At 45.8% G+C, this 26,594-nt stretch overlaps 1 protein-coding gene across 13 annotated transcripts in view; it reads left to right on the forward strand.

Annotated features, from left to right (window-relative positions):
- ACACB (acetyl-CoA carboxylase beta) overlaps positions 1–26,594 on the forward strand; it is a 155,854-nt gene that overhangs the window by 12,582 nt on the left and 116,678 nt on the right. For 10 of the 13 annotated variants that reach the window (XR_008670600.2, XR_008670601.2, XR_008670599.2 and 7 more), the window contains one exon: positions 15,777–16,438. Coding sequence is in view for 8 of the 13 variants with exons in the window: in XM_055358985.2 (XP_055214960.1) it covers positions 15,786–16,438 (653 nt within the window). In the remaining 5 variants the exon portion in view is untranslated. Of the gene's footprint in view, positions 1–7,719; positions 7,791–15,776; positions 16,439–17,326; positions 17,430–25,499; positions 25,654–26,594 lie in introns of those variants that run through there. The other 3 variants (XM_019038791.4, XM_019038793.3, XM_055358984.2) reach the window with 3 other exon arrangements.

Raw genomic sequence — 26,594 nt, forward strand, 5'->3', positions numbered from 1 at the left:
CTGGGAGGCAGAGGTTGCACTGAGCCAAGATTGTGCCACTACACTCCAGCCTGGGTGACAGAGTGAGACCCTGTCTCAAAAAAAAAAAAAAGAGACAGGGTCTCACTCTGTTGCCCAGGCTGGAGTGCAGTGGCACAATCTCGGCTCACTGCAGCCTCTACTACCCTGGGCTCCCATCTTAGCCTCCAGGTAGCTGGGACTACAGGGACACGACGCCATGCCTGGCTAATTTTTTTTTTTAATTTTTATTTTTTAGGTAACAGGGTTTGCCATGTTTCTCGGGCTGGTCTTGAACTCCTGGGCTCAAGTGATCCTCCTGCCTTGGCCTCCCAAAGTGCTGGGATTATAGATGTGAGCCACTGCATCTGGCCCCCAGAGTATTTTCAAGCAATTCTCACAGCCAGATATCACACTGTTTTGCCCGTAATACTTTAGCACACATTTCTAAAAGACACAAGTTTTTTTTTAAACCATTGCCATAATTATATCTATCTAACAGAATGAATGATAATTCCTTAATCTAGTACCTAGTTCATGCTGACTGTCCTCCAGGTGGCTCAAAGATGTCTTTGAATGGTTTTATTCAAATCAGGACCCACAGGGGTTCTCTTAAGTCTCCTCATCTGTAATAATCAGCAACTCCCTTTATTAAATGCCAGTTACTTATTGAAACTGGGTCATTTGTCCCGTAGAATTTTCCATATTCTGGATTTGGCTGATTGCATCTTCCAAGTGTCATCTAACATGTTCTTCTGTACCTATAAATAAGTACTAGGTCAAGAGGCTTGAATCAATTCAGGTGCAGATCCTTGGCAGGAATACTTTGAAGGTGTTTTTCTGTTTTCTCTTGCATCACGTCAAGAACATAAAGTTCAGTTATCCCACTTTTAGTGATGTTGGTTCATTAGTGAGTTTAGGGTATCAGTCTGACCTCCGTCGTAAAGTTCCCTATCACCCTCTTGCTGAATGACTTTACAGCCTGCTGATGAGCAAAGCCCAGATTATTGTTTCATTACTATAGTGATTTTCTACTTCCATCAATCTTTCTGTGCTTATTAGCTCTTGTTGTTTTTTGTTGTTGTTGTTGTTTCTGGTTGTGTTTGTTTGTTTGTTTTGAGACAGGGTCTCTCTCTGTCATCCAGGCTAGAGTGCAGTGGCACAATCTTGGCTCACTGCAACCTCAACTTGTCAGGTTCAAGCGATCCTCCTGCCTCAGCCTCTTGAGTAGCTGGGACCACAGGCGCTCGCCACCATGCCTGGCTAATTTTATGTATTTTTGTTAGAGATGAGGTTTCACTATGTTGCCCAGGCTGGTCTCAAACCTGAGCTCAAACGATACTCCCGCCTTGGCCTTCCAAAGAGCTGGCATTACAGGCATGAGCCACTGTGCCCGGCCCAACTCTCATTGTTCTCTACCACACGACTTTCCTCAAGCATTTGCTTACCCTGAAATACAGTCCCTGAAAGGCAGAGTACATGGTTGATTATGTCCTTTTTTTGTGTGTGGGCGGGGCTAAGTCTATTTTCAGAGTAATGAGTAGCCCTAGCAGCCATGAAAAGTATCAACGAGTTGTTTTTGTTTTGAGTGGTGTTACGACCTTATGGTTTTGAAAGATATTTTGATGTGTTTCTATCCACTGCAGTCATCATCCGTTTGCAGCCTCTCTTTGGTAGCCCATGCCCCTGGAGGGTCCTTGTTTTCAGGCAAGAAGATATCTCAGCTCATCATGTACATTTCTGCCCCAGCCCTAGAATCAGCCATTTCTCCAAGGAGTCCTGGTTCCTTTCAGTGGGAAATGTTCTTAGAGACATTATAATCTGGACACTAACGATGTCTGTGGAATTTTTACAAGATCGCTTTGGCTTCTCTGTGCATAATGAACTGAGGGACAAGACCAGGCCAGAGAGACGGGTCAAGAGACTTTCGCAGTGGCCCAAGTGAGATATAACAGTGGCTTGAACTTGATCTTAGGCAAATCACTTAGCGCAATGCTTGGTACATGATGGAGAGCACCATAAATGGTAGCACACTCTTTCATCAATGACTTGATCTGTATTAGTTTACTTAAACTCCAAAACTGTATAAGGAAGACTTCCTTATCACTGTATACATGAGAAAACCCAAGCTCAGAGAGGTGAGGAAACTTGTTCAAGGTCACACAAGAAATGAACAGCAGAAATAGAACCTGAATCCAGATCTCGTGCTCTAACCAATGCACTGTGTCGCCCAGAGGGTTCTTGGTTTCACACTCAAAAATGACTTACATTTTGGTGCAAAACCTGATCCATCATGAGTTCATGGCGATTCTCCTGGTTGTGCCCTTAGGTTTGTGATTTTATTTGCTTCCCAGTGAGATCATAAACCCACGAGGGCAGAGCTGGGCCATTCCTGCCTGTTTGCTCCATGTCTCCAGCAGCGTGTACCACACCTGGCAGGTGCTCAGGAAATACCTGCTGATGAATGAGTGAATGGCTGAAGAAGGCAAATTCACAGCACAGCAGGGGGAGAAGGGAAGAAGGATAGGATTCCACCTGTGAAGATGGCAAGGACCAGAACTTAGGAGAGCTGAACAGTGGACTTCAGCAATTTCTGCAGGGATAATTCAAGTGAGAGGCTAGCCAGACAGATCAGACTGATAGGCCTTTAGACTGCGGAACATGTTTTCCACTGGAGGTGGAAAAACGGCTCCTCTTACCTTCCTTCAAGGCAGGGGCCGATCTGGAACCATTCAGGCCAGTTTTGCTTGGGAAGGCAGATTCACCACATCAAGAATTTGATCTGAACCAGGCATGGTGGCTTATGCCTGTAATCCCAGAACTTTGGGAGGAAGAGGTGGGAAGATTGCTTGGGGACAGGAGTTCAAGACCAGCCTGGGCAACATAGAAAGACCCTATCTCTACAAAATATAAAAAAGATTAGCTAGATGTCGTGGTGTGCACCTGTAGTCCCAGCTATTTGGGAGGCTAAAACAGGAGGATTGCTTGATCCCAGGAGTTCGAGGCTGCTGTCAGTTACAATTGTGCCGCTGGACTCCAGCCTGGGTGACAGAGAGAGACCTTGTCTCTACACACACAAAAAAAATTAAAAAAAAGAAAGAAAAAAGAAGTTTGGTTTGTCTCAACAGGCATTAATTGAGCACCTACAATGTACCAGGCATTGTGGATGTGCATCTTTCTGGGTCTATACTCTCAGAGGGCCCTGGGAGACTCAATCATTTGAGTAATTTCCTGGCTGAGGGAGAAGCTGAAATGTACAGGCTTCTCTTAAATATGTTTTGCTCCCTGAAGTTGTTCCAAAATCAGAGGCCTTGAATGCTGTACACCCGTACTCAACTCTAGGATGGAGTGGTTTGGGATTTGGCACAAAACCGGAGATGTAGTAATCTTTTGCTTACTCTAGCAGTACTGGCTGGGATTCCCTGAAGACCCAGATGCTCTGACATGTTGTAAGTTTGAAAACTGCTGACCCTCTTTGGGTGTCTTTTTCAGGCTCTGATTCCACCAATCCAATAGGGTAGCCCATTAAACAATTGAATCAACGACCTGGTCACCTCCGCCTATGACAAATCTAGCTTTAGAGTCAGGTAGCCCAGGGTCGAATGCCATGTATACCTCCAAGCTGTGTGACTTCAAACAAGTCACTCCACCTCTCTGGACATTGGATTCTCATGTGTGAAATGGGATACTTGTAAACAAGATGCTTATAATGGAAGGCATTATTGGTATTATTAATTATTAGGACAAAGCTCTTACTCAGGAGTTCAAGATCAGCCTGGGCAACAAAGTGAGATCCTGTCTCTACAAAAAAAAAAAAAAAAAAAAATTAGATGGGCATGGTGGCACACGCCTGTAGTCCCAGCTGCTCTGGGGACTGAGGTAGGAGGATGGCTTCAGCCTGGGAGGCAGAGGTTGCAGTGAGCCAAGATCATGCCACTGCACTCTGGCCTGGGTGATAGATCCAGAATTCGCCTAAAAAAAAAAGAATAAAGTTCTTAGTATTTGCAGTCAGGGAGTGTCAGGGAGCAGACTCACTCCCTAGATTCCTAGAGATGACAGTTGCAATTATTTTGCTGTCCCCGAACATTTGTTCTTCTGGGGTAAGGGAGCATGGTGTGTCACCAGTGCCGTCAAGCACAGTTGCAGGGGAAGGCGAAGTTCTTGGATCACACCATGGGGTGTGCCTTTTCAAGTCTTACAGTTCGCAGGGAGGGTAGACCTCCCTCCACTGCCAGCTAAAAGTTGTCACGTATCTTCTTCAGATGCAAAAATCTTAAAGGATCATCCTTCACAACATAGCCGATTGGCTAATCACAGCTCCTGCTTTAGGAACTTTGGCAGAGTCCCCAAGAGTAAATTCTGCTTGAGATGTCCTGCTCCCTTGGCAGCCTGGCGAGCTCCTATTCAACCTTCAAAGTCCCAGTGCAGATGCTCTTTACTTTTTGCTCTCCCTCACGTCTGTCTCCAACCCGGAAGGTATCCTCTCTGAACTGCCTTCTAGATGTGGCTTTTCCTGATTCTGAGATTCTAGCAATTAGATCTTACGGAGTTTTGCTCTGTCACCCAGGCCACAGTGCAGTGGTGTGATCTCGGCTCACTGCAACCTCCACCTCCTGGGTTCAAGTGATTCTCCTGCCTCAGCCTCCCTAGTAGCTGGGATTACTGCTGCCTGCCACCACACCTGGCTAATTTTTTTGGTCTTTTTTAATTTTATTTAATTTTATTTTTTTAGACGGAGTTTCACTCTTGTTTCCCAGGCTGGAGTGCAATGGTACGATCTTGGCTCATTGCAACTTCTGCCTCCTGGGTTCAAGTGATTCTCCCACCTCAGCCTCCCAAGTAGCTGGGATTACAGGCACTCACCACCACGCCCAGCTAATTTTTTGTGTTTTTAGTAGAGACGGGGTTTCACTATGTTGGCCAGCCTGGTCTCGAACTCCCGAACTCAAGTGATCCGCCCCCCTCAGCCTCCCAAAGTGCTGGGATTACGGGCGTGAGCCACTGCACCCAGTCAGTAATTAGATTTTAATTTTAAAAGTTTTTCTTTATTTGGGCAGAACATACCTATCTCCCCAAAAGTCTTTCCAAGAAGAACCCAAAGTCTACAGAAGTACTTTTGTTGCTTTCTTTTTTTTTTTAAAGCAATAATAGATGGACTTTTTTTTCCCAATTTAATTAATTAATTTGTTTTCTGAGACAGGGTCTCGCTATGTTACCCAGGCTGGTCCTGAACTGCTGGGCGCAAACAATCCTCCCACTTTGGCCTCCTAAAGTGCTGGAATTATAGGCATGAGCCACTGCGTCTGTTCAACTTAATAAATTATTAATTGACAAATAAACATTGCTTATTTATTTGTGGCCTGGACACAGGCCAGGCACAGTGGCTCAGGCCTGTAATCCCAACACTTTGGGAGGCCAAAGTGGGAGGATCACTTGAGGCCAGCCTGGGTGACAAAGCAAGACCCTGTCTCGAAAAAAATAAATAAATAAATAAAAAAGAATGGATACAGATTTAAAAACAAGCCCACAACTCTAAAAAACAAGGCAGTGACCGTGACCATCACTTAGGACCTTTTCTAGAGTTTGTGGACAGAAATTCTGCATGTAGAGCAGGAGAGTGTGAGAATTAGGAGCTCAGGCTCCAAAGGGAGGCCACATGGGTCTTAAAGTGTGGGCTTAGAGAGTGACTGAGCCTCGGTTTTCTCGCCTGTGAAAGGAGCAGGACCCTGCATGTAAAGCTCTTAGCACAGTGGCTGTCATAGGCCACACACATGCCAGTGACACAGAAAAACACTTGTCGTGACTTATTAGGAATCACTTCCTCTTCCCTGCAACACTCCCTAACATTTCCTTTCTTCCCTTCTTCAACCCCTATGTGAGCATTAAAAAAATAATCCTCTGTTGAAATAACCTAAAAAATGGTCTCCCTGGGCCCCCAAACACACCCAGAGTCCTTAGGAGCATCCTCATTGGATCAGGGAACAGATAGGATGTTAATTCAGCCTGGTCCATGCTGCTGAAAGCCCAGAGACTTTCCCCTTTGGAAAAATGCCTGCCCCTGCAGGGCACCATCCCCTCTGCCCCCCCAAAGCAGTTCTAGGCTGCAGGCCTGGGAAGCTGTCCTTGATGGGGGGATCTGCCTGTCCTGCCTGGGCTGGCCGATCCTTAGAGAGTGGTTCTGACACCTGACCAGGACTGACAGGTGCTGTGAACCAAATGTGAATCCTTTCTGTCCATGAGTGGAGGAAGATGCTCACAGCAGAAGCCGCCATCACTATCACCTGCCTGGTTCTTTCTGTTTGGTGCACCAGGAAGGGGAAGGCTCTATTTGGTGTTGAGTGACTACATGAATCTTGGTTGATTCTCACAATAAGGCAGGTGAGGTAGGCGAGGCTGGGTATTTTGCCCCCTTTTCTAGATGGGGACACTGAGATTTGGAGAGGGGAGGTGATTTGTTCAAGATCACACTGTCCATTGGTGGCAGAGTCCTGGAGCGGTGGCTCACACTGCCCATGGTGCTCTGAGTGCAGATGGTGAATGCTGATGGCTCAGATGTGTACAGCCCAACTGCATCCAGCACTGCACTCAGTGCCCCAGTGGGGATGAACTCATTGAACTCTTAACAGCCCAGCAATGATGTAGGTACCATCCTTATCCCCATTTTGCAGATGAGGAGACTGATGATCAGGGAGGGCGTTTAACTTGCCCAAGGCTTCCCCAGCTTGTAAGTGGCAGAACCGACATGTGAACCCAGGTCAGTTTCCAGGGGACCAAACAAGGTGCCCGGTGACAGTCGACTTTGGCTGCCAATCATGCCTCAATATAGCGGAAGAACTGGCCTGGAGCCGGGGATCTTGGTTGGTCCCAGTCTTTGGCTCTGTGGCTAATTGCACATGTGGCCCTCCTGGCCACCATTTGCTCATCTACAACACAAGCACGCTGGACTCGATGATCCCTGTGCTTCCCCGCATTCAGCTGTAGGTTGCAGCAGGTGGCTTTTGAGAAACACTCTGATCTGTGACACCCTGGATCTACAGGCCGAGTGCAGGTGAAGGTGTCCACCAGTCAGCCTCTTATGCCCCAGCAGCCACACTTGGCCTGTCCCCATCAGTTTAATTATCTCTGAATTTGCAAAAGGACATTGTGCCACTTGCTGAAGGGCCCCTGACCACCCCCTCTTTGTCCCGATACTGTTGCTTCTCTTTCTTGCCTGAGCTGACCTGTGTGTCCAGCTGGCCATTCGTGCCCAGTATGGCCAAACACAAGTTGTGCTGAGTCTCACCCTCCCTTCTGGACAGGCGTCTGACAGATGAACCCCTTGGAACATCTGTCGATGCTGTTTTCCTGTCTACCCAGGGCTGTTGTGATTACAGGACTGTTTAAAGCCTGTTCCAGAGATGGAGAGTTGGGCAAGAGGGCAATTGCATGAGCAGTGAAGTAGGGCTAAGTACAGGAATGTGGCAAGCTGGAGGGAGGTGGCCCTCAAGCCCACGAAGCCCCTGGGAGCACAGATAGCCTTTTAACTACTTGAGGTCAGGAGAAGGCTGAGTGAGGACCTTTGAAATGGCTTAAATTTATGGGTGACAGATAAAGGCATGCTGCACTGCCAACTTGGGGGAACGCTCACCCATGTCGTAGTGCTGGCCGGTCCAAGCTCCACCCCCATGGCCTGATGCACGCCACCAGCCTCCTGCTGAAAGGTGACACTCTGCCAGCTGGGTTCCCTTAGTCACGCTGTGGGCGCCTGTCAGCCTCACTCAAGAATGGAGCTGGTGGCTGCATCCCCAGTGATGGTAAGTGGCAACAAGTGCTGGGGAGTTAATCTTGGTGGGAGGAAAAATCCAAGCATGGATGGGGATTGCTGGATACTGACATTCTGTCCCCTCTGTCCTTTAAAGACCTCACCAGGCGTGGGGATGAGTGTGCTGTGGGTTGGGGGGTACTGGAAAACAGACTCCTGACTCCCGTCCTTGCCCTGCCCTTGCCTGGTGACTGGCCAGCACTTACCAGGACTGAGCAGTTTCTCGTGTTCATTGTGGTGAAGGCCACGATCACTCTTTCACCAGGCAGCTGTTGCTTGGGTTAGGTTTGCAAGACATAAAAATAGCTTTGTCTGGCATCTGGTTTTCGGGTCTGCTGGGTTATTTCAGCGAAGGGCAGCAGCTTGTCATGATAGCATCCACGGAGGTTCACTGCAAGGGCTCGTCTGGGCTTCCCTGCTCATGGAATCAAACTGCGTGATCGGTGCTCATTCTCAACAACGGCCCCCCCACCCGCCCCGTCTGGCACCGTTAGTTTGCATGTCGATCTGCGGCTGTGTCTTAAAGGTACACAGCCAGGTGTCTGTCTGCTTTTAGGATCATATCTACGCACTCCTTGCACCACCTGCTGCCTTATGGAATTTACTTATCTCCACTGCAGTGGTGGGACAGTGGAAAAGGTATGAGCAAGGGAAAGTTGCTGATCCACAGTTTACCAAGCTGTAAAATGGAAGTCAAATAGTGACAATGACAATAATAACGTCCATTGGGTTGTTCCTTTTTTTTTTTGAGATGGAGTCTCACTCTGTCACCCAGGCTGGAGTGCAGTGGTATGATCTCAGCTCACTGCAACCTCTGCCTCCTGGGTTTAGGTGATTCTCCTGCCTCAGCCTCCCAAGTAGCTGGGATTACAGGTGTGCACCACCACGCCCAGCTAATTTTTGTATTTTTTAGTAGAATGAGGTTTCACCTTGTTGGCCAGGCTGGTCTCAAACTTCTGACTTCAGGTGATCCACCTGCCTCAGCCTCCCAAAGTGCTGGGATTACAGGTGTGAGCCATCGCGCCCGGTCCCATGGAGGTGTTTTGAGGATTGGAGGGAGGTGGTGGTGAGGGTCTTGGGAGCTTGAAGACACTCCACAAATTTGATGGCTTATATGTGTGGTTGCTATATAGGTACAGATGTTATGCAGAGAGCAGCAGTGAGGTGAATGGGGTGAGAATTCGTATCCCCATTTTATAGATGAGGAAACTGAGGCTCAGAGAGTTTCTTCTGTAGCTTTCTCAAACAGTCCTCTGATTTGTCTCTGTGTATTCACTTGGGAAAAGTTCTTGTGTGGGGTGACCTTTGGGTCCCACGTCATTACTCCGCAAAGAAAAGGGAAAGGCTCTGAGGTTTTTCCTGGCAAGGAAGGTTTGGGGGATTAGATCCAACAGAATAACAGATTGTAAAGGATTTGCAGAGTGAGAGAAGGGCTGAACTGGGGAGAAGAGCTGGCCACTGCATTCATCAGAGCCTCCGCTGTACAAGTTGCAGCTTTACCTGCCATCCCTCTATCACCTGCCATGCGTGTGTCTAACCATCTTGCCCATCGACTCATCCACTCACCTTCTCTCTCCACACACCACTTACTCATCCTTCTATCCGTGGTTAATCAGCCATCCATTTGTCCAGCCAGCCAGGATTTTCTAAGCAAGTTCCTGAAGAACTTACATCATGTAAAACTTGCATAATTTGATTGGCTTTCCAACAGGAATCAATGTAAACAATGTATTCTCAAACCTCATAATTCACAACCGTTGTAGCACACTTTTGTCTTGATGCTGCACTTCTCTTTCTCTCTCTCTCTCTCTCTCGTTGCCCAGGCTGGAGTGCAGTGGCATGATCTTGACTCACTGCAACCTCCCCCTCCTGAGCTCAAGCAATTCTCCTGCCTCAGCCTCCTGAGTACCTGGGACTACAGGCACACACCACTGCCCATGGCTAATTTTTATATTTTTTGTAGAGACGGGGTTTCACCATGTTGCCCAGGCAGGTTGTAAACTCCTGAGCTCAAGAGATCTGCCCACCTTGGCCTCTGAAAGTGCTGGGGTTACAGGCATGAGCCACCGTGCCTGGCCTTGATGCTGCACTTTTCTAAGCGATAATTCAAGTATTTTTTAACTGGGGTAGAGGGATGCCCACCCTATCAATTTTATGCACCTGCTGTTTCTTATATCTCACAATTTCAAATGCACATATTTAAAATTTGCCTAAGATTGGTCGCATTTGTATGAGTTGTTCTCTTCAGCCCTTTCTTTCAAAACTGTCATGGAGATACTTGGCTCATTCTCTTGGTGTTCCTGAATGCAGTTTCAGAAATGAGAACTTTAAAAATCAAAATTCCAGCTTGGTTCAAGACATTGGTTGGTGCTCAATGGGTGTGCATATATATATATCTGTATATATATATATTTTTTTTCATTTTTTCAGCACACAGTTGTTGTTTTTTTTTTTCATTTGTTTTGTTTTGTTTTTTTGAGACAGGATCTCACTTGGTTGCCCAGGCTGGAGTGCATTGGTGCCATCATGGCTCACTGTAGTCTTGATGTCCGAGGCTCAAGTGAGCCTCCCGCCTTGGCCTCCCAAAGTGTTGGGATTACAGACGTAGCCATCGCCCCCAGCTTACACACAGTTTTTGAGCTCTTACTCTGTGCCAAGCACCAAGCTGGGTACAAGGATCCAAAATGAATGACACTTGGTCTATGTCCCCAAGGACCACCCAGTCGGTCAGGGAGAACAGACAACCAAACAAGCCACTTCCATGCCATGTTGTCTGTGTCACCATGATGGAAGTCTGTACCCAGGCCTCCCAGGCCAGGATGGACTGGGCAAAGAGCCCCAAGGGAGTGGACTGCCGAATTTCTAAAGCATTTGGCCACTGTGGCCAGCAGAGGGCATGAGAGGGAGTGGCCATTCAGCAGGGGTCAGGTTTAGAGGGCCCCGTATGCCCTCCTTTCCTGGGGAGGATGTAGGATTTAATCTGTTGGGCCTCTGGGGAAGCCGGGATAGCTTTTGCAACATTTCTGGCAATGTTCTCTGGCTGTTGTTAATTTCAAAATTTTTCCTGAGGGCATGTGTGAGCCAGCTGTTTCAGGACTCGGACCTTTCTTGCAGACAATTTTAAAGATTTTCTTGAGAATTTACTATGCACAAGAGAAATAGTAATAGTATGAAATAGACTTTGTCCCCAGAGGCTCCTAGCTCACCATTCAGAGGCCAAAGGAGATGGGAAGGCAGGGACTAGGCAGAGGAGTTGAGACCAGAGATTCACAACCAAAGGGCAGTTTTGCCTCCCATGGGACATTTGTCAATGTCTGGAGATGTTCTGGTTGTCCCAGCTGATGGAGGTAGATGCTACTGGCATCAAACAGGCAGAGGTCAAGGGTGTTGCTCTACATACTATAATGCGCAGGACAGCCCCCACCACAAAGAATTTTCCAGCCCTAAATATCAGTAGTGCCATGGTTGAGAAATCCTGGGGTAAGAACAAGGCTTGGGCATCAGAAAGATACCCATAGTACTGCTATGTATTTGTTTGAGTCGTTGTTTTCAATTCTTTTGGGATATACCTTGGAGTGAGATTGCTGGATCTTATGATTGGAGTGAGATTGCTGGATCTTATGATAATTCTATGTTCAACTTTTTAAGGAACCACCAAACTCTTTTCCACAACAGCTCCAACATTTTAAATTCCTACTGGCAATGGTTAAGAGTTCCAATTTCTGTAGCTCTTCACCAACACTTGTTATTCTCTCTCTCTCTCTTTTGGGTTATAGCCATCCCAGTGCATGTGAAGTGGTATCTCACTGTGATTATATGATTTGCATTTTCCTGACACCTAAGCATGTTGAATATCTTTTCATCTATTTATTGACCATTTGTATATCTTCATTGGAGCAATGTCTATCCAAGTCTTTTGTCCACTTAAAAATTGGGTTGTCTTTTTGTTGGTGAGTTTTAGGAGTTCTTTATACATTCTGGGCACTAGACTCTTATTAGATATATGGTTTGCAAGTGGTCCTCCCATTCTGTAGGTTATCTTTTCACTTTTTTGATAGCATCCTATGATTCACGAAAGCTTTTAATCTTGATGAAGTCCAATTTACCTATTTTTTCTTATGGTAAATTGGACTTCATCAAGAAGCATCCAATGCTTGTGGTGTCATATCTAAGAATCAACTGACAAATCCAAGGTCATGATGAATTACTTCTATGTTTTCTTCTAAGAGGTTTGTGGTTTTAGCTTTTATATTTAGGTCTTTGATCCATTTTGAGTTAATGATTGTATGTGGTATGAAGTAGGGGTCCAACTTTTTATTCTTGTGCATCTGGAAATCCAGTTGTTCCAGCACCATGTGGTGTTAAAGAGATAATACTTTTTTTTTTTTTTTTTTTTGAGATGGAGTCTTGCTCTGTCGCCCAGGCTGGAGTGCAGTGGTGCGATCTTGGCTCACTGCAAGCTCTGCCTCCCGGATTCACACCATTCTCCTTCCTCAGTCTCCCAAGTAGCTGGGACTACAGGCGCCTGCCACCATGCCTGGCTAAATTTTTTTGTATTTTTAGTAGAGATGGGGTTTCACCATGTTAGCCAGGATAGTCTTGATCTCCTGACCTCGTGATCCACCCGCCTCAGCCTCCCAAAGTGCTGGGATTACAGGCATGAGCCACCACGCCTGGCCTGAAGAGATCATTCTTTCTCCATTGGATGGTCTTGATATCCATGTCAAAAATAGATTGACCATAGATGTATAGGTTTCTATTCCATTGATCTATATGTCTATCTTATGCCAAATACCATGCTGTTTTGTTTACTGTAGCTTTGTAGTAAGTTTTGAAATTGGAAATGTGAATCTTCAAACGTATTTTTTAAGATTGTTTTGGCTGATTGGGGCCTCTTGAAATTCCATATAAATCTGTATATTTCTTTGGATAATATGGACATCTTAACAATAAGTCTTCCAATCCATGAGCAAGGTATGTCTTTCCATTTATTTAATTCTTCTTTAATTTCTTTTATTAATGTTTTGTAGTTTTCAGTGTACAGGTCTTTCACTTCTTTGGTTAAATTTACTCCTAGGTAGGAAACAAGTGTGATAGGCAATAATAGAAAAAGGAAACATTGAAATTAAACATATTTATTTCTAGGTGTTTTATTCTTTTGAATGCTATTATAAATGGAATTGTTTTCTTAATTTCTTTTTCAGATTATTTACCACTGGTGTATAGAAACACAACTATTTTTGTGTATTTATCTTGTATCCTGCAACTTTGCTTAATTATTTTTATTACCTCTACAATACCAAGGTTTTCTGTGTGTGTATTATCTGGCACTTTCTACATATAGGACCATGTAATCTGTGAATAGGGGTGGCTTTACTTCTTCCTTCCTAATCTCTATGTCTTTTATTTCATTTTATTGTCTAATTGGTTTGTCTAGAATTTCCAGTACAGTGTTGAATGGCACTGGTGAAAGTGGGCATCCTTGTCTTATTCCTGGTTAAAGCTATCAGCCTTTCCCCATTTAGTATGATGTTAGCTGTGGATTTTTCATAAATTTACTTTATTAAGTTGCAGTTCCCTTCTGTTCCTAATTTTCTGAATGTTGTTATCATGAAAGGGTGTTGGATTTTGTCAAATGTTTTTCCTGCATCAATTGAGATGATCATGTGGTTTTTTTTCCTTTGTTCCATTAATGTGGCATGTTACATTGACATTGAGCCACCCCGACTGACTTTTCTTTAAAAAAAAAACACTGATGATCTTGAAAGGAAAAAACCCCTCTGACCCTGTGTACTACCTAGAAAATAGCCTTGGCAACATATCAGCAAATTCTGCTGCTGAAAGTGTGTAAGAAGTACTTGGATTGTTTAGTTCTGGGAAATATTGAGAACTTTTCCACTTCCCTTAAAAACATTGTGTTGAAATTTAAAAATAAAAAGCTTTATGGCGGGGCGCAGTGTCTCATGCCTGTAATCCTAGCACTTTGGGAGGCAGAGGTGGGTGGATCACTTGAGGTCAGGAGTTAGACACCAGCCTAGCCAACATGGTGAAACCCCATCTCTACAAAAAATACAAAAATTAGCCGGGCATGGTGGTGGGCGCCTGTAATCCCAGCTACTAGGGAGGCTGAGGCTCAAGAATCTCTTGAACCCAGGAGGCAGAGGTTGCAGTGAGCCGAGATTACGCCACTATGCTCCCACCTGGGCAACAGAGTGAGATTCTGACTCAAAAAAAAAAAGGATTTTTAGATACCAAATTGACCTGCCGAGCTTTGTGGTCCACTTTTGTAATGCTTCTAGTATATAATTGTGGCAAAATTGGTTCAGAAATTTCAACACATAGAGAGAGGTCTCATTTAAAAATTTTTTTTGAAATAGGGTCTCACTCTGTTGTCCAGGCTGGAGTGCAGTGGTGCCATCTTAGCTCATTTCAACCTCTGCCTCCTGGGCTTTTCTTTTCTTTTTCTTTTTTTCTTTTTTTTTTTTTTTGGTTTTTGAGACAAAGTCTCACTCTGTTGCCCGGGCTGGAATGCAGTTGCATGATCTCAGCTCACTGCAACCTCCACCTCCATGTTCAAGTGATTCTCATGCCTCAGACTCCCGAGTAACTGGAATTACAGGCACCCACCACCATGCCCAGCTAATTTTTGTATTTTTATTTTTAGTACAGACAAGGTTTCACCATGTTGGCCAGGCTGGTCTCAAACTCCCAACCTCAGGTGATCTGCCTGCCTCAGCCTCCCAAAGTGCTGGGATTACAGGCATGAGCCACTGCACTGGGCTCATTTTTAAAACAAGATTTCCTTCAAATAATAATGATCTACTCATTAGTAGGGCAGAGTTAGGGTGACAGAAAGAGGTGTGGCTTAGAGATTGGAATACCTGGGTTCATTCTTTCAATACACACTTGTAAGCCCTCATTGCATACCAGGCACTGGTCTAGACCCTGCAACAGAAAACAGTCTCCCGAGGCTTGTTGGGCTTCTATGCTAGTTGTAAGCATACCCCACACTGGGGATGATGGCGCCCTTCCTCCCTCCAGGGCCATGATGGTGACTGACTATATGATAATAATACTAGAATGATGATGATGATGACAGAAGCAACAATTCCCTTTCATTTATAAAGTGGAATATAATTAAGAGTCTTTTAAAAAAAATTAACAGCTTTGGCTGGGCGCGGTGGGTCACGTCTGTAATCCTAGCACTTTGGGAAGCCAAGGTCAGGAGTTAGAGAGCAGCCTGGTCAACACAGTAAAATTCTGTCTCCACAAAAATACAAAAATTAGCTAGGCATGGTGGTGCATGCCTGTAGCCCAAGCTACTCAGGAGGCTGAGGCAGAATTGCTTGAACCCAGGAGGCGGAGTTTGCAGTGAGCAGAGATTGTGGCACTGCACTCCAGCCTGGGCAACAAAGCGAGACTCCATCTCAAAACAAAAAAAAAAAACAAAAAAACCCCAGCTTTATTGAGAGATAATTCACATGGCATACAATCCACTCATGTAAAGGGCAAGTCAATATTTTTTAACTGTATTCACAGAGTTGTACAACAATCACCTCAATCTGCTTTAGAACATTTTCATCATCCCAAACAGAAACCCTACACCCTGTAGCCATCACCCCCATCCCACTAGGTCCTGGCAACCACTAATCTGTTTTCTTTCTCTCAAGATTGGCCTGTTCTGCACACTTCATATACTTGGAATCGTATAATATGTGACCTTTTGTGATTGGCTTCTTTAACTTAGCAGTTTTCAAGGTTCTTCCTTGAACCTTGGCAGGAAACTAAGATCCAGAGGGGTGAAGGAATATGTCCAAGCCTGTTTCAGGCAGAGCAGGGAGGAGAACCCCATCTCTCCCCTCGTCCAGGGTTTCAAGAATACACAGCACCCCAACAGTCTCCTGCCCCACTAGCTTCTTTAGGAGAGAAATCACTTGATTATGTAAATCCTAAAATGTCTCTCCTTTTCTCCTTACAGATTTTCTGAATGGTCTTGCTTCTTTGTCTATCTTGTCTGATTTTCTCCTGTCTGACCTTTTCCTGGTTAAAAATCTGGGGGAAAATGACGGACTCCAAGCCGATCACCAAGAGTAAATCAGAAGCAAACTTCATCCCGAGCCAGGAGCCCTTTCCAGCCTCTGATAACTCAGGGGAGACATCGCAGAGAAATGGGGAGGGCCACACTCTGCCCAAGACACCCAGCCAGGCCGAGCCAGCCTCCCACAAAGGCCCCAAAGATGCCGGTCGGCGGAGAAACTCCCTCCCACCCTCCCACCAGAAGCCCCCAAGAAACCCCCTTTCTTCCAGTGACGCAGCACCCTCCCCAGAGCTTCAAGCCAATGGGACTGAGACACAAGGTCTGGAGGCCCCAGATACCAATGGCCTGTCCTCCTCAGCCAGGCCCCAGGGCCAGCAAGCTGGCTCCCCGTCCAAAGAAGACAAGAAGCAGGCAAACATCAAGAGGCAGCTGATGACCAACTTCATCCTGGGCTCTTTTGATGACTACTCCTCCGACGAGGACTCTGTTGCCGGCTCATCTCGTGAGTCTACCCGGAAGGGCAGCCGGGCCAGCTTGGGGGCCCTGTCCCTGGAGGCTTATCTGACCACAGGTGAAGCTGAGACCCGCGTCCCCACTATGAGGTAATGTGCATTTTCTCCTTGTAACCGAGGAGTGCAGAGTTCAGGTGGGGTCCACACCCTTCCCAACCCGTGCCCACCTTGATCAAGCCGTTTGCTGATGCCAACGCTTCAAGGGTGGCTATGCACAAAAGGAGAAGACATGAGCCTTCTCAGAAGCTTCCTTCCTTCCTTCTTTCCTTCCTTCCTTCCATCCATCCTTCCTTCCTTCCTTCCATCCATCCTTCCTTCCTTCCTTCCATCCATCCTTCCTTCCTTCCTTCTTTCCTTCCTTCCATCCATCCTTCCTTCCTTCCTTCCCTCCTTTCAAAATCATTCCTTGAGGCTGGGCACAGTGGCTCATGCCTGTAATCCCAGCACTTTGGGAGGCCAAGGCAGGCAGATCACTTGAGGTCGGGAGTTTAAGACTAGCCTGGCCAACATGGTGAAACTCCGTTTCTACTAAAAATACAAAAATTCACCAGGCATGCAGGCATGTGCCTGTAATCCCAGCTGCTTGGAAGGCTGAGGCGGGAGAATCTCTTGAACCCAGGAAGTGGAGGTTGCAGTGAGCTGAGATCACGTCACTGCACTCCAGCCTGGGTGACAGGGCGAGACCTTGTCTCAAAAAAGAAAAAAAGGAAAGAAATCATTCCTCGTGCATCTACTGCATGCACAGGGCTTGATGCCATGAAACTGACTTTCTAGAAGACCTCAGCCTAGTTGGGGAAGATGACCTTGTGTGTAGTTATAATTTAAGCTGAATGAGCCAAGGCTGGCAAGAGCCACAAGTGATGATGGTAGTCTAGAGGGAGGGGCAGTTCTCTCTGCCTCCTGAAGAGACACTGATTCATTCATTCTTTTTTTTTTTTTTTTTTTTTTTTTGAGACAGGGTCTTACTCTGTTACTCTGGTAGCTGAGTGTACTGGTAGGATCATAGCTCACTGCAACCTCAAACTCCTGGGCTCAAGCAATCCTCCCACCTCAGTGCACTCCTGGGCAGCTGGGACTACAGGTATGCACCACCACACCTAGCTAATTTTAAAATTTTTAATAGAAATGGGACTCTCACCATATTGCCCAGGCTGGTCTCCAACTCCTGGACTCAAGCGATCCTCGGTCTCCCAAAGTGCTGGGATTACAGGCATGAGCCACCACACCCAGCCCATTCATTCATTCATTCATTCATTCATTCAGCAGGTAACTGACAACTGAAAAACCAGCCTTCCCCCAGTGATGCCTGAAAAGCAGAAACTTACTCTAAAGGTCTCCATCAATTTGATTGTTGGAAATGAATGCCTGTAGGTTCATAACAGGTGGGACTATCCCAGCGGCTGCAGTCAGTGGCTTTGTTGTTGATGTTGTTGTTATCCACCTTCTCCTCTGCCACCCCCAAATTTCAAATGGAATACAGCACTTCCAGGTAGAAAATTTGGGAAATATAGGAGAACAGAGAGAAGAAAAGAGCCACCAACCAAAACTTCACCAGCCAGAGGGAAACCTCTGTTCTCATTGTTCTACTTCTTCCTTCCAGTGTGTTTTTCTCCTCTGGAGTGAACTTTTACTGGCTATTCTTTTAAGCATCTCCTGTACTCTCTCCTGAATTAGAAGAATCTAGAGGTGGTCTTCCATACACGTCCATGTTAGCAGTGAGCTTGGTTTTAACCCTGGTAGCTAGAAGTAGAAGACAGAGAAAAAGGAGGAGGAAAGTATTCCATATACTGAAACTTTTCGGGGGAAGAGTGTTTTGAGTTTCTAGAAGGGTTAAGGGAAGAGAAAGTCTCAGAATCTAGTACAAAGAGCACAGTCTGTGGAGTCAGCTGGAGTGGGGTTCAATCTTTGGCTCTGCCACCCCCATCTGTGTGACATTGGGCATGACCCTTCACCTCTCCAGGCCCAGTACCTCTGTAAAATGTGGAAGGGATTAAATGGGATAATGTAGGCAGGCATGGTGGCTCACACCTGTAATTCCAGCACTTTGGGAGGATGAGGCAGGAGGATCACTTGAGGCCAGGAGTTCAAGACCAGCCTGGACAACACAGTGAGACCTCATCTCTAAAAAAAAAAAAATTAAGAATTTGCCAGACATTGTGGTGCATACCTATAGTTCTAGCTACTTGACAGGCTGAAGCGGGAGGGTCACTTGAGCCCAGAAGTTTGTGGTTACAGTGAGCTATAATTGTGCCACTGCACTCCAGCCTGGGCAACAGAGCAAGACTCTGTCTCAAAACAAAAAAACAAAAAAGAATGTATCAAACCAACAAACTTATAACATGATTATTATTATTACTATTTCCTGAGTCTTGGATGCCAAAATAGTCATGAAGATTAAATGAACTAATATTTCTCAGGTACTTGGCAAGAGAATAAAGCATCCATATTTGGTAGATAATAAATAGAAAGGGGGGCAAGTCTCCCACCATTCCACCCACTGTCTTCCTGCCACCATTTTGAGTGGTCTTTACTGGTTTGAGCTTAAACCACGGCTTTTCTGAGCTGGTACATTTATAAAGGCGAAAACTCTCTCTCTCTCTCTCTTTCTTCTTTTTTTATTTTTTTGGACAGAGTCTCACTCTGTCACCCAGGCTGGAGTGCAGTGGTGTGATCTTGGCTCACAGCAACCTCTGCCTCCCGGGTTCAAGCAATTCTCCTACTTCAGCCTCCCACGTAGCTGGAATTACAGGCATGTGCCACCACACCTGGCTAATTTTTGTATTTTTAGTAGAGATGGGGTTTCACCATGTTGGCCAGTCTGGTCTTGAACTCCTGACCTCAAGTGATCCACCCGCCTTGGCCTCCCAAAGTGCTGGAATTACAGGCATGAGCCATCACGTCTAGCCTACTTAACTATCTTTCATAGGGAAAATGAAACCAAAATGTTGAGTGAATTTCCTGCCCTCGTGTCTTCATGGCATAGAAACCTAACGTTGTAGATCAATCTTTTATCCTTACTTTGTCCCAGCAAACAGCTGGCAGGAGGGACAGAGGGATCTTGGAAAGGCAGTAAATGTGGAGCTGAATGACATTGTAGGATTGTGGGCGATTCAAAGGGCTATGATACGGTGAACGAAGGAGTGATGTGCTGCATGAACTTGGGTGAGTCCCTTCCCCTCTCTGAGTCTCCAATTTCTCATCTTTAGAATGAGGAGGCTGAGGCTGGGCCTGATGGCTCACACCTGTAATTCCAGCACTTTGGGTGGCCGAGGTGGGTGGATCGCTTGAGCTCAGGAGTTCAAGAGCAGTCTGGGCAACATGGCAAAACCCCATCTCTACAAAAAAATATAAAAATTAGCCAGTTGTGGTGGTGTGCACCTATAGTCCCAGCTACTAGGGAGGCTGAGGTGGGAGAATCACTTAAGCCCAGGAGGCAGAGGTTGCAGTGAGCTGAGATTGCCCCACTGCATCCCAGCCTGGGTGACACAGGCAGACCCTGTCTCAAAAAAAAAAAAAAAAAAATGAATGAGGAGGCTGCACCAGACTCCTGAGATGTGACCTGTGGCCCTAAAGCTCACTGACATACAGTTAGTTATTTTGTCCCCAGTATGTGTGCATTTTCAGAGTTGAGAATTTAGAATTTTAGCACCCAGGGGCAATGCGGGTGGTTCTGCTGGCACCTCCTGAGACACTGGCATTTCCTCGAGGAACATTCCCAGCCCCAGAATCAGGGGCTTCTGACAGAGGAGACTCATGTGTGTTTGCTGTTTCTAATGAACTGTAGTGAGAATCCCACATCAAAGAATCTTCAGGGAGTCAAGCCTTAGACATGTGTGCTGGTGCCTGCTGCCTCTGGTGTTTGACTGGATGAAAAATTATGTCCAAACCTGGTGTTCCAGCCTGTTGGAAACAACGCATATCAAAATGAGGCTGAGGTCCAGCATGGTGACTCACGCATTTGGGGAGACTGAGGTGGGAGGATCCCTTGAGCCCAGAAGTTTGAGAGCAGCCTGGGCAACATAATGAGACCCTGTCTCTACAAAAAATAAAAATAAAAAATAAAATGAGGCCAGGTAAGGTGGCTCACACCTGTAATCCTAGTACTTTGGGAGGCTGAGGTGGGTGGATTGCCTGAGCTCAGGAGTTCAAGACCAGCCTGGGCAACATGGTGAAACCCCATCTCTATTAAACTACAAAAAATTAGCCAGGCATGGTGGTGCACGCCTGTAGTCCCAGCTACTCAGGAGGCTGAAGTGGGAGAATCGCCTGAACTCAGGAGGTGGAGGTTGCAGTGAGCTGAGATCACGCCACTACACTCCAGCATGGGCAACAGAGTGAGACTCTGTCTCAATAAATAAATAAATAAATAAATAAAATGAGGCTGAGCATTTTATTATCTTGTAGAGCTTTTGGCTTTGGATTTTGGCATCTTTGGGATCCTTGGTAGCCTGGTGTTTGCTGGTTACCCATTGACTCTTTTGCACACATACAGGCAGGGTAATAATACCTCTTCCCTGGTGTCCACAGGTCAACACCCAAGCAGTTTTGGGTGTGGGCCATGGAAGGTGGTGTCAAAAGACAAAATCACAGCAAATTTGATTTAAAACTCGAATTGGCTTTTATTTACAATTCTAGGATCATGCAGCACCTCATTCTGTAAAATAGAATGGGTCTTCCAAAGAGCTGAGCAGAGAGGAGCTTGGCTTCATAGGCAGAACAGGGCTGAAGAAAGCAGAAACAAGGGACAAAGGGGAGCTCCATAGTTTCTTTCTTTTTCTTTTTCTTTCTTTCTTTCTTTCTTTCTTTCTTTCTTTCTTTCTTTCTTTCTTTCTTTCTTTCTTTCTTTCTTTCTTTTTTTTTTTTGAGACAGAGTCTTGCTCTGTCACCCAGGCTGGAGGCTGGAGTGCAATGGCACAATCTCGGCTCACTGCAACCTCTGCCTCCCGGGTTCAAGTGATTCTTCTGCTTCAGCCTCCTGAGTATCTGGGACTACAGGCACATGCCACCATGCCTGGCTAATTTTTTATATTTTTAGTAGAGATGGGGTTTCACCATGTTAGCTAGGCTGGTCTCCATCTCCTGACCTCGTGATCCACCTGTCTAGGCCTCCCAAAGTGCTGGGATTACAGGCGTGAGCCACTGCGCCCGGCCCGCTTCATAGTTTCAAAGTGACTTTCCCTACAGGGTTAAAACAAACGCAACTTTCTTATCATGTTGGCTCAGGTACACTGGACCCCTTCTGATTGGTTGCTATGAATCTCCTGTTTTTTGGAAAACTGGTCAGTTTCAAAGTTCAGACTGATTGCGAGGCAGTTGGCCAGGAGTGATCCGTCGTTTTGGTTTGGTCTGTAGGGGCTAGGCACAGGAGCTCAGCTCAAAATCATGGCCTCCCATATATTAAAATTTTGTTTTAATTTTTTAGATTTGGGGGGTACAAGTGCAGTTTTGTCACTTGGATATAATTCCCAGTGGTGAAGCCTGGGCTTTTACGTAGCCATTGCTTGCATAGTGTACATTGTATCTATTAGGTAATTTCTCATTCCTCACCCCTTCCCACCATGCCACCTTTCCAAATCTCCAGTATCTATTATTCTACTCTTTATGTCCATGTGTACACTTTATTTAGGTCCACTTATAAGTGAGAACAAGCATAAATTATATTTAAGGGTGGTGCATGCAGGCCAGCCAGCCAGTTGCCTGTAACCAGCTGGAGCACTGAGGAAATGAAGCCTGACCCAAAAAGGCAAATACAGTGAGCAAGAATCCCTGTTAGCTGAATCCAGGAACTCCTTCTGAAAAAAAAATATTATTTTTCTTGAGGCCAGGCACGGCGGGTCATGCCTGTAATCCCAGCACTTTGGGAGGCCGAGGGGGGCAGATCACAAGGTCAGGAGTTTGAGACCAGCCTGGCCAACACGGCGAAACCCCATCTCTACTAAAAAAAAAAAAAAAAAATAGAAAAATTAGCTGGGCGTGGTGGCAGGTGCCTGTAATCCCAGCTCTTCAGGAGGCTGAGGTAGGAGAATCGCTTGAACCTGGGAGGCAGAGGTTGCAGTGAGCCAAGACCACGCCACTGCACTCCAGTCTGGGCGACAGAGTGAGACTCTGACTCGAAAAAACAATTATTATTTTTTTTTCTTGATAAGTTGCTAAATAATCTGTATCCTCTGGCAAATCTTCTAACTGTTTGAGGTCCTGTTTCTGCAAAATGGAAGCAGGGGCTAGAGGTTTAAGCTAGTCCTTCCAGACAGGATCCAACCCTTGCCCCATTTCCAAGACAAACAACTAAGGCCTGGGAGAAGAGGCCAGGAGTATTTATTTGAGGGTTCTGACTCACGTGGAAGCCACAGTGAAGAAGTGACTTGTATTTGTGGATCTGCTTCTGCTCTCTGCAGTTTCCTTGGGCAGTCACTTCACTGCTGCTCTGCCCTGGAAGGCCACTTCCTATATTCACCTCTTCCTGCCAGGCCAGTAGCTGGGAGACTGGCAAGGCAAGGATGGAAAATGCTTGTGTTAAGTCTGTGATTTGGGAGGAAGCTCTTTCTGAAGCAGTCTTCAAGGGGCTGTCTCCTTCCTGCAGTGCCCAGAGCATCCCAGAGTTCTCACAACTGTGTTCCCGTTTTGGGAGTTCGCACTGGCTGTTCCCTCTGAACTGAAACACTCTCTTTCTCCCAACCCCTGAACCCAGACCTCCCACCAGGGCCAGCTTCACAGGCATGCCCTGTGCTTCAAGGGACCCCGTGCTTGTTTTGACGCTCTGTTGTCGCCGTCTTGAGATTCTTTTTTATTTTGTTTTTTGAGACATGATCTTGCTCTGATACCCAGGCTGGAGTGCAGTAGCATGGTCATGGCTCACTGCAGCTTTGACTTCCTGGGCTCAAGTGATCCTCCCATCTCAGCCTCCTGACTAGCTGGGACTACAGGCACGTGCCACCACAGCTGGCTAATTTTTTTATTTTTGGTAAAGATGAGGTTTTGCCATTTTGCTCAGGCTGGTCAGAATCTCATGAGCTCAAGCAATCTGCCCACCTCGGCCTCCCAAAGTACTGGGATTACAGGAATAAGCCACTGCACCCAGCCCCAAATTCACAATAATTTTTCAACAAGGGGCTCTGTGTTTTCAGTTTGCACTGGGTCCTGCAAATTCTGTAGCCGGTCCTGCCTCTACTGCTAGCTCTTTGCCCATCAGAGTCACTTCCTCAAAGGGCCTTCCCTGTCCCTTTCTCACATTTAAAAAATCTACCCCCCAATCACCTTCAGTATCTTTATCAATCACTCTGATTAGTTGTCTTTGCAACATTTAACTATTTCTTGAGATTATGTCTGTTTTTGTTTGTTTGTTTGTTTGTTTTGACACAGAGTTTCACTCTGTCACCCAGGCTGGAGTGCTGTGGTGCGATCTCAGCTCACTGCAACCCCACAGGCTCAAGAAATCCTCCCACATCAGCCTCCTGAGAAGCTGGGACTACAGGCATGCATCACCATGTCTGGCTACTTTTTTTTTTTTTTTTTTTTTTTTTTAGTATTTTTAGTAGAGACTGGGTTTCACCATGTTGGCTAGGCTGGTCTTGAACTCCTGAGTTCAAGCAATCCACCCACCTCGGCCTCCCAAAGTGCTGGGATTACAGGTGTGAGCCTCCACAACCGGCTCCTAAAAGATTACGTCTTTTATTTTTTTATGATCTACTTGGTTATTACCTGTCTCCCTACACTGGAAAGCAAGTTCCGTGAAGCCAGGGCCATAGTTATACTGGTCTCTGTTTTTCCCCACTGCCTAGGCTGGTGCTGGCTCATGGTAGGCTTTGAATATCTGCTAAATACATGAATGAAATGAGCTGCAACAAGCTTGCCAAAGACAGAATTCTGCATTACGGGGGAATGTAAAACACGTGATGAATGAGTGTGGGAATGGATGAACGAATGGATGAATGAATGGATGAATGAATGAATGGATTAATTAATTAATTAACAGGTGAATAGGCATTTTATAGTTGTTGCTCTTTAGCAGCAGTAAATTTTTGTTTTCATAAAATTCTTTCTCCTTGTATCTTGTGACTTTGGAGACTAGTTCTGGGGTGAAACTCCAATTTTAAATTTTTCTTCTGTCTTTGATAGGATCATGCAAACTCAGCCTTTCTCTCTTTTCTCCCAGCTGGCAAGGGCTGGCTGAGAATATGAATCCGACGACCTCATTAAGCTCTCTCCTCCCATCTCCTCCCCTTTGGGTTGATCTCAGGGCAGGGATTAGAACTTGGCCTTTCCTTGGACTTGGAAACAGTCCCTGAGGTTTGGAAATCCCATGCAACACTTAGAAACAGAGCTAATGAGAACATTACATGATGTGGCAAAATCGCTGCTTACATGCTCTGAAATGAGCACGGTTACAAGAACCTCCTGTTCCGTGTGATCCCATTTTGTTGGACAAACAGCATGTGGTTAGTGCATAGTGGGCCTATGATGAGACACTCAGGTTCAAAGCTACCTCTTCCTAGCTTGTACCCCGACTTAGTATGACCCTGTGGGGTGCACATGTGGACTGAATGGAATGGGACAGGTTCAGGATTGCTGAGATTGCAGCTGGAATCCTGAAACTTAAAGCTATGAAATTGAAGTTCATAAATTAGTGGTGAACTCATTTGGCAGCAAAACCTGTCCTGAATTGATGTGAAGTTATGTATAGTAATTATTTATCCTATTCTGCTGCTGAAATATTAATATGATAATGTGGAACAGAAAGTTTTACCTTCCTAAAAACAATAATTTCCAAAGCATATAAGCAATAAGTTCCAAAACATATCAGGCCCTGGGAATTTCAGATAAGGGATTATGGACTATATATAACATGCTTAGAATAGTTCCTGGCATATAGTAAGCACAAAAAATGCTTCTGCTTAGTAAATGTGCCTAATAAATGTGTGTGTGTGTGTATGCGTATGTGTTTGTATGTGTGTGTCTTAGAGAGACTATAAAGAGTGTCTCCAAATAGTAAATAATCATTTTTATGTGGTATGATTATGAGTGATTTAAATTTTCTTCTGCATTTTCTAACTTTCTGCTCTAAATGTCATTTTATAATGCATTTTAACAATGTATAATAATAAAACAGTATCAAAATATTGGGAGAAAGTAAACCAATCATCTCACTTCCTAGATAGGAAGCTGAAGCCCAGAGAGATTCCAGGCCTCTCAGCAAGGTAATCAGAGGCCCAGAGCACCATTTGAACCCAGACCCTCGTTAGATGTGGATGTGAAATCAGTCAACGAACTGCTAGTATTCGTGTCACTGCCTAACCTTCCCCCAGCGGGTAAGAGGCTTGGACTCCAGGACGGGCACCTCTGTCCTCCTCCTAACTTGTTCTTTCTATTAGTGGGAAGGGTTGGGAGATTGGGGTAGTTTATGGATAACCTTTAAGTTGTATGAGCTTGAGGACATCATCTACCTTCTCAGGGGCCAGACTGGACACTCTGAGGTTCTTTGTGGCTCTAACAGTTGGTGGCTTTGTTCCTTTATATGTGGAGGAATGGACAGCAGGGAGGGGGCTGGGAGATAGAGAAGGAGAGTAGCTGGAAAATGGCAGAAAAGTTTGTTAATTTACAGGCAGGCTGAAGCGGGAGGATCGTTTGAGCCCAGGAGTTTGAGGCTGCAGTGAGCTATGATTGTGCCAGTGTACCCCAGCCTGAGCAACAGAGCAAGACCCTATCTCTCTTAAGGAAATTGTTAATTTAGAACCATTTTCTCCCTGGTATATGACCGCAGATAGTCTGGGTTCTAGGCAAGAGAGAGGACACACTAAGGGATGAAATGGTAGGTGGGGAAGTCGAGGTTTGTCCCATCCATTCATTGGCCCAGGAGCAGTTATTGCAACCCCTCTGGGTGCCAGGCACTCAGCTGGCACTACGGATGCAAAGATGGTGAGATACAGCCTCTGTCCTTAGGGAGACCAGGGCAAGGGGTCTGAGAGCCCACAGGCCAGGGCATTCCCCATCATTTTTACAGAGAGAGCTGTGGAATAGTTCAGAGCACAACATGCTGGTGGCTGAGGCTGGAGGCTGGTGTGCTGGCTTCTCCACCTAGCCATCATGTGACTTGGGGCCAAGTTCTGTGATTTTCTGTGCCTCAGTTTCCTCTGAAATGAAGTCATAGCGTTACTTCTCTCACAGGGTTGGGATCAGGCTTCACTGAGTTGCTGTGAGCACAGCACTTGAAGCAGCACCCATGGTGCGATCATGGTCATTAGATCCAGTG

Source organism: Gorilla gorilla, chromosome 10 (genome assembly GCF_029281585.2).
Source record: "Gorilla gorilla gorilla isolate KB3781 chromosome 10, NHGRI_mGorGor1-v2.1_pri, whole genome shotgun sequence".
In the NCBI taxonomy this organism is placed as follows: domain Eukaryota; kingdom Metazoa; phylum Chordata; class Mammalia; order Primates; family Hominidae; genus Gorilla; species Gorilla gorilla.